Source organism: Abrus precatorius, unplaced genomic scaffold (genome assembly GCF_003935025.1).
Source record: "Abrus precatorius isolate BTA unplaced genomic scaffold, Abrus_2018 Scaffold9, whole genome shotgun sequence".
Classification (NCBI taxonomy): Eukaryota; Viridiplantae; Streptophyta; class Magnoliopsida; order Fabales; family Fabaceae; genus Abrus; species Abrus precatorius.
In genome coordinates this window covers 25,725,522-25,737,955 of record NW_020874439.1, presented here as the reverse complement: position 1 = coordinate 25,737,955, position 12,434 = coordinate 25,725,522, and the positions used below count along the sequence as shown (strand labels likewise).

At 33.6% G+C, this 12,434-nt stretch overlaps 3 protein-coding genes across 5 annotated transcripts; 1 reads left to right on the top strand and 2 right to left on the bottom strand.

Annotated features, from left to right (window-relative positions):
- Positions 1 to 2,443: 2,443 nt before the first annotated feature.
- Positions 2,444 to 4,223, bottom strand: LOC113851449. The gene is made up of 2 exons (XM_027481936.1): positions 3,970 to 4,223; positions 2,444 to 2,654 (listed from the first exon to the last, which is right to left on the bottom strand). Exons 1-2 carry the CDS (start codon positions 4,090 to 4,092, stop codon positions 2,538 to 2,540), a joined length of 240 nt encoding a protein of 79 aa, XP_027337737.1. The 5' UTR covers positions 4,093 to 4,223; the 3' UTR covers positions 2,444 to 2,537.
- Positions 4,224 to 6,083: 1,860 nt separating this feature from the next.
- Positions 6,084 to 9,083, top strand: LOC113850128 (UPF0187 protein At3g61320, chloroplastic-like). Its single transcript, XM_027480506.1, has 4 exons — positions 6,084 to 6,788; positions 6,916 to 7,083; positions 7,458 to 7,664; positions 8,329 to 9,083. The coding sequence occupies exons 1-4, from the start codon at positions 6,168 to 6,170 to the stop codon at positions 8,503 to 8,505; spliced, it is 1,173 nt and encodes a 390-aa protein (XP_027336307.1). The 5' UTR covers positions 6,084 to 6,167; the 3' UTR covers positions 8,506 to 9,083.
- On the bottom strand, positions 9,047 to 12,385 carry LOC113849107 (riboflavin biosynthesis protein PYRD, chloroplastic-like). 3 transcript variants are annotated; one of them, XM_027478735.1, is made up of 4 exons: positions 12,203 to 12,385; positions 11,646 to 12,089; positions 11,072 to 11,370; positions 9,047 to 10,906 (listed from the first exon to the last, which is right to left on the bottom strand). In XM_027478735.1, exons 2-4 carry the CDS (start codon positions 12,003 to 12,005, stop codon positions 10,291 to 10,293), a joined length of 1,275 nt encoding a protein of 424 aa, XP_027334536.1. In that variant the 5' UTR covers positions 12,006 to 12,089; positions 12,203 to 12,385; the 3' UTR covers positions 9,047 to 10,290. The 3 variants fall into 3 exon arrangements, with proteins under 3 accessions (XP_027334536.1, XP_027334537.1, XP_027334538.1); XM_027478736.1 differs by having other exon boundaries at positions 11,649 to 12,089; positions 12,203 to 12,264; XM_027478737.1 differs by lacking the exon at positions 12,203 to 12,385 and having other exon boundaries at positions 11,072 to 11,386; positions 11,649 to 11,820.
- Between the last annotated feature and the right edge of the window lie 49 nt (positions 12,386 to 12,434).

Here is a 12,434-nt window from a genome sequence, read left to right as displayed (position 1 = left end):
CTGACTTCGGAAGACATTGCATTAATATATGTCGTAGTTTAAGATATTAAAAATTATAATATTAAATAATATAATTTAAAAAAAATTAATTTAATTAAAATAAATATTTTATTCAAAATATCATTTTATCATATTAATATTTAAAAATATTAACTCAAACTTACATATTTAAATAAATAAATAGAATAATATTTAAGATATTTATTAGTTTTTAAAAATATGATTATTATTCTCTAAGTATAAATAATTTAAACATTAATATTGCTATCTAAAATAAATTACTTATTATTTAAATATTTTAATTAATTTTTAAAAATATAATTATTATTGTTATTTAATTTTTATTTTAAAATTAAATATTAATATAAAACCCAAAAAAAGAGGCTGTTGCAAGACAGAATTCGGCTGTCCGAAGACCGAATTCTGACTTAAACAGTAAAAAGATCTACATTAATAGTTAAATGTGCAATAGGTTCATTTCTGCATTTTGTTTTTTGGTATATTTTGGAAAAAGAATTCCTACCTTTCACCTCTATATCTTCTTCCTTTTTTATTACATTAACTGTTACATCAATTCTTTCTCTCTCCTCTTCCTAGTCATATACATTCTATGGGGTCTAAAAGAACTTTTAATTTAATTTAATTTTTTTTGTAATGGTAAGCATATGTAGTTTTACTTGATTTGTACTACGGATTTGGTATGCTGTACATGTACTACTAGTGTGGTATGAGACTTTTCTAGGACCATGCAACTTGGGGTATATTCATTTGGTTTGCAAATTTTTAAGTTGAAATTCACTTAGCATCGGGGGTATATCCTATCTGGTTTGCAAATTTACTTTGAAATTCGCTTAACATTTGATCATCAGCTATTAATTTGTGATAATAAGTTGTAAAAAAAATATAAAGTAAAAAGTTGTGCTTGCACTAATTCAATAAATCCTTAATTTGAGTCTTCAAATAATGTGCGGTTTTTTCAATAAAAAAAAAAAATAATGTGCTTTTTATTTGTATAATGCATTAATTAGGTTTTGTTTTGTTTTTTTTAAATTACTCATTGTTTCTCTATGAAAAATATTACCTCAATCTTTTAGGGTTGAGGATAAATAATTAAAAGTAGTAAATTTTTATTGAAAAAAAAGTATTTATTACCTATGTTTTTAAATAAAAAAGTGTTTTTTTTAGGATCTTGTTAACAAGTATCCTTAGGACATCGATTAAGGAATTAAAAATGATTTTTTAAATTGAAAACTATGTTAGTCTACGTTAAAAATCACAGAGAAATGTGTATTCATTATATATTTTGACAAAAATAATCTATTTTTATTTCTTTAACCAATTTTCTAAGAATACTTGTTAGCATTTGCCTTATTTTTATATGTATAAACTCAGTTTTAAGAGTTGTTTCTTCATTAGCACCTTGTTTAAACACAAAATCTTTTCCAAAGTTGCAATTGTTTTAAAATAATTTCAAAGTTAGAATGCTACTATTAGTGTTTCGGCTCACAAATGACCCACGATTCGGAATGAGTGTTCCAAAACCTGGTACACAGGAGTTTTTAATGCATCATTTAACACTTATGCATATTTGCTTCAAAGTGCTAATGCGTGGTAGAACTTATTGAAATCAATCCTCATTGTTCAACACTTCAACTATATAAAAATAAAATTGACACCTTTCATTCAAAGGAAAGGAACACTTGACACTTTGATATGTCTATTTATAGACAAAGATTATAAAGAGTTGAAAAAAAAAATCAGGGAGATGCAGTTGTAATTCAAAGGTTCATAATGGAGAATAGAAATTAAATGTATGTGTTATAGGGTTGCAATTGGAATAGAATTGCAGGAGATGTAGTTTTAACTCTAGAAGATTGAGATTCATCTATTTACGTTCTGCACTATTATGCTTTTATTTTACTTTTCAAACTCATTCTTAATCAAGTCTTTTTTAAAACATTATAATTATTTAAGTTTATTTCTTTTATACTTATATGCAATACTAAACAAAAAATGACAAAGAAAGTATCATTTGTAGGTATTCGGTAGTGCTTACCTTAGATTTTGTTGTTGATCTTCTATTGGTATGTTACTGTTCTAGTGAAATCTTTTTCAAGATTTGTAGTATGTCATGACTTTGGAATGTGACGGCATCCTTACATTTTTAATTACCAAAAAAAAAGTATTCTATATTTAGTAACTATGCAACACAACTATGTTCTATTTAAACTTAATTCTCTGCTCAAAGTTTGCATACCCAGCAGTTGCACAGTCTATCCATAAATCATCCATCAGACAAAAGCCAATAAATATTAACAGATTTTAGAAGCTCCGATTTGGATGATGCAACTGCTTATTGAGGTGCAAAATACCCTTCTCAATTACAAGTGTATAACTCAAATCCGGATAAAAGAAAAGCAAAAATAAAAGAAAAACAACACAGATGCACATACAGAAGATAAGAAACATAGGGGGGCGACGGAAGCAGCCAGAAATCTTGACTCAGCATGATGCTCCTATACAAGACTACCATAAATTTATGGATGATCCTTGTTGCTGTCCAGATTTCCCATGTGATTTTCTTGAGATTCTTTCTTTGATCCCAAAATATACTCTTTCACAGTGCTCTCTGCAGAAAGTAATCGCTTCTTAATCTGTCACCAAGAAAATATACCATCAGAAGCAAAAAAACAAAATCATAGAATTCAACATTTAAACAATTTTATATTAAATTTAAACCATCTGAGCCAAAAGTATAAAAAAAACAAACAAGATGCTGATGTCAACTATAAATGAATCCTCAAATGGTTAAGTAACAATAAGAAAACAATAGCAGAAGGCCACTTCATTTGCACTACTGGTGATTTCATTTAACTCAGTTTTTGCTTCCTTCTTCTCAGGTTCAGACATCAGAACCCAATCTATACCCCCCCACCCCCCCCGGGTTGCCAAATAACAATTTTGAAAATGGAAATCAAAATTCAAAATGTATACGAAAGAACCAGAAAAGTTGTGACAACTTTCAAGAGTTCAATATCCGGATAAATCGTGCAGTTACATTGAGAATAGAACATCCATCAGAGGGTTAGTAGAAATTAAGTTTGAGTAGAAGCCCCAACAAAAGGATTGTCATATAACTGATTGTGGCAGTCAAGGGAAGCTTTAGATAGTAGCAGTGCCAAACACAAAACTAAATGGGTGTTTGCTTTGGATACATTAGGCCAATCATTCTGACCCTCTTCAAAGTAAAGCACAAGCTGCAAAGTTTGCAACTTGCAACCTCTAAGCTGTCCATCATGGTTATAGTCTATTCAATGTCACTTCAAAAAGTTGCTCAAATATAGGAATTAACATTCTGATTACTTCTGGTGATAGATTCTATGTAGAACCTTCCTAATTGCGAAGGGCACCCATTCATCTGCAATTGCATGCCGAGGGGTTCTAATCCACCACGGAAACTCCTATTTGGGCATATCTTACAGATCACAATTTTGCCATACAGGAATCCAGCAATCCTGCTTTGTGCCATTTTTCTAAGGGTACGCTTGGATACACAACTTAATTTAAAATTTTTTTAATAAGCTCTTTTTTCATGATAGCTTATGTCATAAATTTAACCATAAAACTTATTAGGATAAGCTAAAGACATCCGATTATGATAAACTATAGCAAGAAACTTCCAAATGTTTGGATTCACATTCAAAAGCATATGGATCTACGTTTACTTTTGTGTGACCAATAGTAGCTTCTGTATTGAATCCACGTTAGCAGGAACTTCAAAACACACACTGAGTCATATACCCATATTATTGCAATTGAGAAAAACCTTAAAAATGTGTTGTTCCATAAACATTTTATATGAAATACAACAGAGTGAATTCCAATAACCCTATGTTTAGTTGAATTGTATTTTTGAAATAGAGTAAAACAGAGTATCGAGAAGGGAAGGGAAGGGAAGGGAAGACTTACAGGGTCGAGAGCATTGGGTCTGGGGCCATAATCAGCGGTTAAGAGAAAATAGGAAGCAGTAACGGTTACCACAATCGTTAACCTTCTCACCAATTTCTCTGTTTTCGGATTCATTAAACTCATGATTGATGAATGATCCCAACACTCACTACCTATCAATTCAATACCAATTTGCTACTAAATTCTATTCAAACACTCCTCTGCGACTTTCAGGTTGAAGTTGAGGTTTCGGAAACGTTGTTTAGTTTCTTCTATGCAATTTAAAGTACAGAAATTAGGTTTAAATATCTGTTTTTATATTTCGGTGATTATTTTAGTCTTTTTTACTATTTAATTTTCCATATTCTGATAAATTATTGTTCTAAATTTAATTAAAAAATTGGCATTTAGTTGTCTATCAATAGACTAAAATAACAATAAGAACTAAAAATAAAAATTTGTAAAATCATAGAAAATAAAATAGAAAAACTTGTTTAAAGAAATTAAAATACAAATTATTAAATACGAAGATAGAATTTAAATTTTAAGTAGAAAATTAATGTTATCATTTATATTTTATTGAGTTAAAGATAATGAAATATTTAAAGTTATTTTTAAATTAATATTTTCGAATACAATGAATTTATTTTTTTTTAGTTTTACTAACACTAAATTTTGTCATATTGATGACTTTTCAACTTAAAAAATAATAAAATTAATGAAAAATCATCCTTAACGCTTTTTAAAAGGTAATTTTCAGAATCTTGATCTATAAATAAAATCTACTCTCATTATAGAATAAAATTAAAACAATAATATAAAATATTATAAATAGTTTTACAATTACAATAACTTACATTAATTCAAAAAAATATAAAAAAATACTATAAATACTATAAACTCCCACCCTTATCTTTTAAATTTTTTATTTTGGAAAAACATTAACTTTTCTCACTTCTTTCTCGTTCTCCTTCTTCAATGGCTTTCTCTCTAATTTTGTTCCTACTTCTTCCCTCAACAACTCGGGCTTGGGACTAACTCTTGTTTTCGGTAAAAATTGCCTCATTTATTTATGGTCTCTTAATATTTGGTCACTTAAAATTAATTTCATTATTTTAAAATTGATTCCAATCGTGTAGCTTTTGTTATTTTTTCATGAGCTGGCTAACAATGTTCCATTTTTTTATTATCAATAATCATATCTTGGTAACCACTTTTACTAATAAAAAAAATAATACACACTTAATCATATGAAGTGCAATGACATTCATTACAAAATAAATTAATTTAATTAAACAATCACTTACATACTCTTCATGCAATCACAACAAAATACCATCTTATCCATTCATACCCCAACATATTTCCATAATCTAACATACTAAACCTTACATAAACTTACATACTGCATTTGTATTTCGACAAACACACCAAAGATCCCAACATTTTCATTACACATTAGGCAACAACAATAGACAAACAAATTTTCCTATTTCTTGTTATAGCTATCTTTTACACAAATATTGTATCTTAGAAACCCAAGAACAATGTTAAGAGAGAATACTATAACAAAACCTATGCAAATTAGAAATTAATTTTAAGTAAAAAAGAATTTAAAGAAGGAAAAAACAAAAATTTAATACTTTATATATAAAAAATGAGTTTTATTAACTTGAATTATTGGGCTGAGTTTAAACATGTACAAATAAAAAAAAATTATAAAAAAATATACATTTATTATACTGAAATTATAAAAATATAATAAATTTTTTTAGTATTAACTACTTATTCTGAACTTTAAGAAATAAAATTAACAAAATTCATAATATATATATATATATAATTTTAATTTTTAATTTGACATTCAACTAATGAATCATCATGATTCTCGTAAGTTCTTACAAGTTATTTTCGTACTAAATAGCAACTTAAAAATGATAAATTTTGAATAGGGTATATAAAAAAGGGCATGAAATTTAGTGTTATTTTGATGAGTGAATTTTGTTTGGTTAGTAGGGAGGGATATATAATTTTAATTATTTATAAAAAGAAAACGTGTAAAAAGATGCTTCACAAATCACAGCGGTGGTGGCAGTGACAGTGGTTGGAAACTAACGAGCCATCTTCACCAGCAAAGTGTAACATAACATGTTAATGTTTCACTCTTCTTCTTCTTCTTCTTCTTCTGAATTTCAATTTCAATTTCAATCTAAATCTCAATGTACCAAATCAAACCCACCACCACGACAACAACCTTCTTCTCCCACTTCACCCCAAAATGCAACCAGCCAAGCTTCAATCTTCTCATTCACCCAAACAGCACTCTCAAAATCAGAATCATCGCTTCCTCTTTCCACCGTTCAATTCCCGACTGGGCCGACGCAGTGAAGGAACGCGGCGTTCAGAAGAAGCGGAGCCTCTACACCCACGTCGACTGGCGCAACCACCGCAGCTCCCTCCGCCACCTCCGCCACGTCCTCTCAAGCCTCTCCTCGCGCGTCATCCTGTCCCTCGTACCTCCAGTACTCTTCTTCACCGCCTTCGCTGCCGCCATCGCCGCCTACAACTCCGCCCTACTCCTTCACCTCCTCCCGGACTTCCTCCCCCTCCTCCGCGCCTCCTCCCTCCCCTACCAGCTCACCGCCCCCGCCCTCGCCCTCCTCCTCGTCTTCCGCACCGAAGCCTCCTACGCTCGCTTCGTCGACGGCAAAAAGGCTTGGACCAAACTCATCGCCGCCACGCACGACCTCGCTAGCCACGTCATCGCCCTCCGCGACTTCGACATTCCCGTCAAGAACGCGCTTCTTCAGTACATCATCGCCTTCCCCATCGCGCTCAAGGTCACCACCGTTTAACCCAATTTTAGGTTTCGTTTTCAATTATTATACTGTGATGGAGGTTTTCTTCAAATTTCGTAGGGTTTGGTTTTAGTAATATGATTAGTTCTTTTGTATAATTTGAATGCAGTGCCACTTGTTGTATGGTTCAGATGCTAGGAGAGATCTTCAACATGTGCTAGAAGTCGATGATCTAGCAGTTATCATGAATTCGAATCATCGACCTCGCTGTGTTATTGAGTTTATGTCACATAGCATTCGCCAGTTGAAATTGGAGGATTCTAGAAGAAACTTACTGGTATGCGCTTCTTGGAATTGTTTGCATTTTAGTACGTGTTGAATTTAGGTACCATTGTTTGTGAAAATGCCACTTGAATTGTCAAGAGATGTAAATTTATGTGACTCGTCATGCTATATTAAAAATTTGGGCATAATTCACTCTCAAAAGTTAGATCATATAGGTTACACCAAATTTACGATAGAGAGAGAGTCTGATATCATCTTGAATTTGACATTGGGTCTAATTCAACCTCAAAAACAACTTGTAAGAGGAGGGTTGTCTTAACTTCTATAAACTTTGCTTTAATTATATGTGTAGTCAGATGTGAGATTTCAACACACTTCACTCTTGTAATTCCTTGTCTGTATAAAACTTCCCTCATTGTGCTACAGGAATCCAAGATCTCTTGTTTCCATGAAGGAATTGGCATATGTGAACAACTTATGGGCATTCCCATTCCTTTATCGTACACTCGCTTGACCTCAAGGTTTCTTGTCTTGTGGCATCTGACACTACCTATCATACTTTGGGATGATTGTCATTGGATTGTGGTTCCTGCTACCTTTATTAGTGCTGCCTCTTTGTTTTGCATTGAAGAAGTATGTTCCTCTCCTTACAAAAGTCCTTGACTGTTTAATATTATTAAAATGAAAAATATGTTGTTCTGTAAGTTATTATGCTGTACATGCAGTCATCAGAATTAGTACCTTAAGGCTATTACACACTTTTAATTTTTTAATTTTTTCATTCTTCTGAGTAATCCGTTAGGTAAACAATTTTAGGTTGACTGATGATGAACATTCAAAGATAGGTTAGAATACTTTTGACGATGCTTTACATTCCAGCAGTTAGATGTAAGAGAATATATTTGAGTTAAAATTGCTGAAGAAATTATGGGTGTCTATGCATGCATACAAGATATTTGGTTTATTTTTGGAAAACCAATGGACTGCACCTTAGTATGACTGTTTTTGTGCCCACAAAGTTGAGTCTATCTTTTGAGTTTACACTGTTGGAAAATCAGAATTTCTACCAGACAACCAGTCATTATTGAACATGCAGAGAGTTGCCAGCCAAACAACACAGACTGCAGAGAATCAATTTCACACTGTTAGAATAGATTTGGGACTGGCCCAAATCTAAACTGAACACACACACACACACAACTGATGGATGGATGGATTCTTGAAATGCAATTATGCAACAGCAAATTTTCTGGTTAGAGGAAAGCTAATCCAACTATGTGAAAAATGATTTTTATAGGTGGGAGTTCTTATAGAGGAGCCATTTCCAATGCTTGCACTTGATGAACTCTGCCAAAAGGCCCAAAAAGACATCCAAGAAGCCATTGCAACTGAAAATTTAATTCATGCACACCTTGTTGCAAAACAGAAGAGCCACTCTAAAGAGCATTCACCAAATGGCTGGCCTACCTCATAGATGAAAGGGAAACCTTACTGTGAATGTCTTCAACTTTTGCTAATGAGGTGGCTCTGTACTCTATGTGGTATTTGTATAGCCTAATTGATTATGGTTAGGAATTATACAATATGGTGTATGTCTGTTTTCGTGGTGGCTAACTGTCTATGGTGGCTAGCTGTATACACGCATTCACACAGCAGAAGCTACTCTATGTTGCATCAATCTGAATCTACGTCCAAGCAGAATAAATGTCAATCCAAACATGTAGATAATCACTCATGATGACTGTGCTAAACCTGTACCAGTTTGGTAATATCTTCAAGAAATTGCCTCAAATACGCCTCAATGGTGCTTTTGGAATGTATTCTGCTCAGAAAGTGCGGGTCTGTATATATCATCAATTCATAATCATGTAAGTATAAACTAATCAAATTCAGGGCTGGGCTTCACTTCTATTATCTATGTACTTCTAGCATTAATCGTAGGTTCTAATAGGCATTTGCTTTCTGTTCGGCATGTATATCAGAAATCGTATAATGAATCACGAGTAACTTTTTATGTAAGAGGATCCCTTTATCCAAGGCTGGGTTCTATTTGCTTCATTTTGTGTGCTCGCTGTCTTCCTATAATTATTTGGGTAAAGCACCTCGGCGATTCCTGTTTTCATGTTAAAGGGATACACATACAAGGTCCATATATCATAAGAGGAAAATGTTCGAAATTATGTTTGTTCAAACGTAATACTAATTGTCGAGTGACGAGACTAGTTATAGATTTCTAGGATCTATTTGATTTGTAATACTAAGAGTTTTTACTCAATTTTCAAATAAGCAAAGCCATTGTTCTGAAATGCCAAAGCCACGTCTCATGCAGAGAGCTAGATGCAGTTAAGGGTATGGTATGGGGTATCGGATACAAATACAAGGTAAAGAAATTATAAAAAAAAATTGGGTAAACGACCATCCAACAATTTTTGCATGAGCACAATGCCTACAAATGCAATCAATAAAAAACTCAGGATGTATTATTCTGGGCTTTTGATTGATTCTGTTCACAAGCACTGCGCTCACAAAAATTGCTCGTGACCATCTTAAAACATTTAGCCTTTTACCCATCAGAAAATCACTTATTTATTGTTGGACACTGACACATGGAAAGGAGCATTACAACCTAAACAAGAGATCACAAACCTGAAGCTGCAGCGAAAGGCTCAGACCACCGCCCTAAATTTCCCCACGCCGAACCATACATCAATGCAACAATTCAATCACAATGAGCAATGGGTCAATCTTTATATTTGAATAGAACCCTCCAATAAAGGGAAAATAACCCTTGAAGAAAATATCATTGATCAGTGCTGCAACATAATTTGAATGTCGGTAAAAATTCATGGAAGTTTATTGAACTACACAAAGGACTGTTAGCAAAAATAAGCAAAATCAAGCACTCTACTTTCTCTATTACTTGTGAATTTGTCACATGAACTATCCAGATCCACATCAAATCAAACTGCTAACATCCACAGTTTACATTCCACATGAGGCCTTAGGGTAACATCAGACTGGTACAATCCCTTCTAAATTTCAAGATGAAATTATTTGCATACAAGCAAAAACTTTCAGCTAAGAAAAATGTGAGCCCAATAAAAAAATAAAAATCATCGCCAGTACTTCGATTTTCTGCCCAGCAAAATACAAGAATTGCTTTTCATTTTAGCCTACAACAAATAATGCTAGGCAGAATACAGGGCAATGAAAAAATAATAAATGGGAGTTTGTGAGCACCCATGAGTCCATTTAAAATTTAAAATTTAAAATTTCCCTCGATTACAACACTCTGACCAGAGGCCTTGGACTGTAAATTTACCACTTCTACTCTTTTCTCTAAGCTCTTTAGTCTCTGTAGAGGATCTGGCTCAGCACATCCATTCCAAAGTGGCAAAATTTCCGTGACAAATTTATTAATATAATTTTTCTTAATACCCTCCTTAACAAGCTCTTCAAGTTCACTAAAACTTCCCCTAATATCTAACAGAACACTGCACAATCCTTGGGAATTGCAATAATCCAAAATTGCTTCCAGATTTATACGATCCAGAGCTACGGTTTCAATTCCTAGTTGAGCCACTTCTGGAGCTGATGCTGACTTACTGTCTGTGAAGATTATGACTTTGTCAGTAACCTCACTTATGCCCAGTGGAATTTGATTTGAAGAACTAGAATCTTCATGTACAATAATCCGAATTGGTTGATTTGCTCCAACTTCTTGAGATGTCGGTAGTGACAAATTTTCACTGAATACGGAAGAAGAAAGTATCACTGCATCGTATTCTTGTAATAGCCTTGAATAGTATCCCCCACAATCTGTAACTCCATTCCCAAGTAAATTCAAAAGGTTCCCATTGACAGAAAGAGAATACCTGCAATGCAGGAAAATGGTTAAGCTATGAAATGTATGTTTATGTAAGAAACAAAATATATGCTGATTAATTAATCTAAAACCAAACTTCAACATGCACCCAAAGAAGCGCCATACATGAATCTTTAATGACAAGGGTCAAAGAACAGATGTAGAATTGAATTACCTCAAAGTAACGAAAGGCTTTCCCGTTACCATGCGGTGAATATAGGCCTCATTGAGGCTCTTGCAGAGTCCTTCCTCTACTCCAACTGCTACTTCAATTCCTGCGTCTCTCAATCTATCCACCCCTTTGGAGGCCACAATGGGATTTGGATCCACCATCCCAACAACAACTTTTTTCACTTTGGCTTCAATTAGAGCCTCAGTACAAGGTGGAGTCCTCCCAAAATGATTACAAGGTTCCAAGCTCACATAAGCCGTTGCAGACTCCGCCAAAGCACCAGCATCTCTCAGAGCAAACACCTGACAATCCAATGTCCTGACTCAACATATTCAGCAACAAACACACCTACCTAAATTCTAACAAAAAGTAACAAACAACTCACAAATAATCAAAACATAAAAATCATCATTCTAACCCAGATTAGGCTTATCATAGATAGCAGTTTGAAATACCAGTGCAATGAAACAAATTGAAAAGAACACAACAATATAATGAATACATGATGAAGTTGAACATAAAAATAAAATTTTTAAACTTATAATTTTACAGAACAATAGAAAAATTTAGAGGTAGCTACCTCAGCATGAGGTTGGCCTGCTTTAGGGTGGAACCCTTCACCAACAACTTTGCCATCCTTGACAATAACACATCCCACCAACGGATTGGGGCTGGTAAACCCAATAGCTTTCCTTGCAAGCTGAACACATCTTCTCATGTAAAACCCATCATCATCATTTTCTCCATTGGAGACACAATGAACCACAAGAGAACCACCATAGCGACTCCTCCTAAGTGGTTTGCAAGAACCATAACCACAAGTCAAACTCAATCCTATTTGAAGCTTGGAGGGGCAAAGGGTCGACGAAAAATATGAGAAATTTGGAAGAGTGGCATTGATTGAGAAAGTGGGGAAGGAAAAAGTGCAATTTTGCATAGTGTTGTGGGTGCTGAGTGATGTTTGAATGCAGAGGAAAGCAAAAAGGAATGGCAAGAAACAATGGGTTGGGGATTTTAGAACCTGCCAAGGCACAAATAACAAACGTGTGAATAATTTATAATGATCCACTTAATTAATCATAAATTCTACTAATTAAAACATACATTTTTCTGACCCAATTCCAAAATACTTACATATCACACTTTGAATAAATCTGGTTTGTTACAGCGCTAAGCCACTCAAAGACCCACCGATTCGGAGATTGACAATGTTAAGTTGTTGGAGGAGCACCCTCACCGTATTACCGTGAAGAAGCCCACACCCGATCCTCTCCCTTATTTCACAGATTCTCTATCTCCTATCCTCAACCCTTCTTCATCGCAACTAAATTTTCTCACACTTAGGATAAAGTAGAAAAAATATATG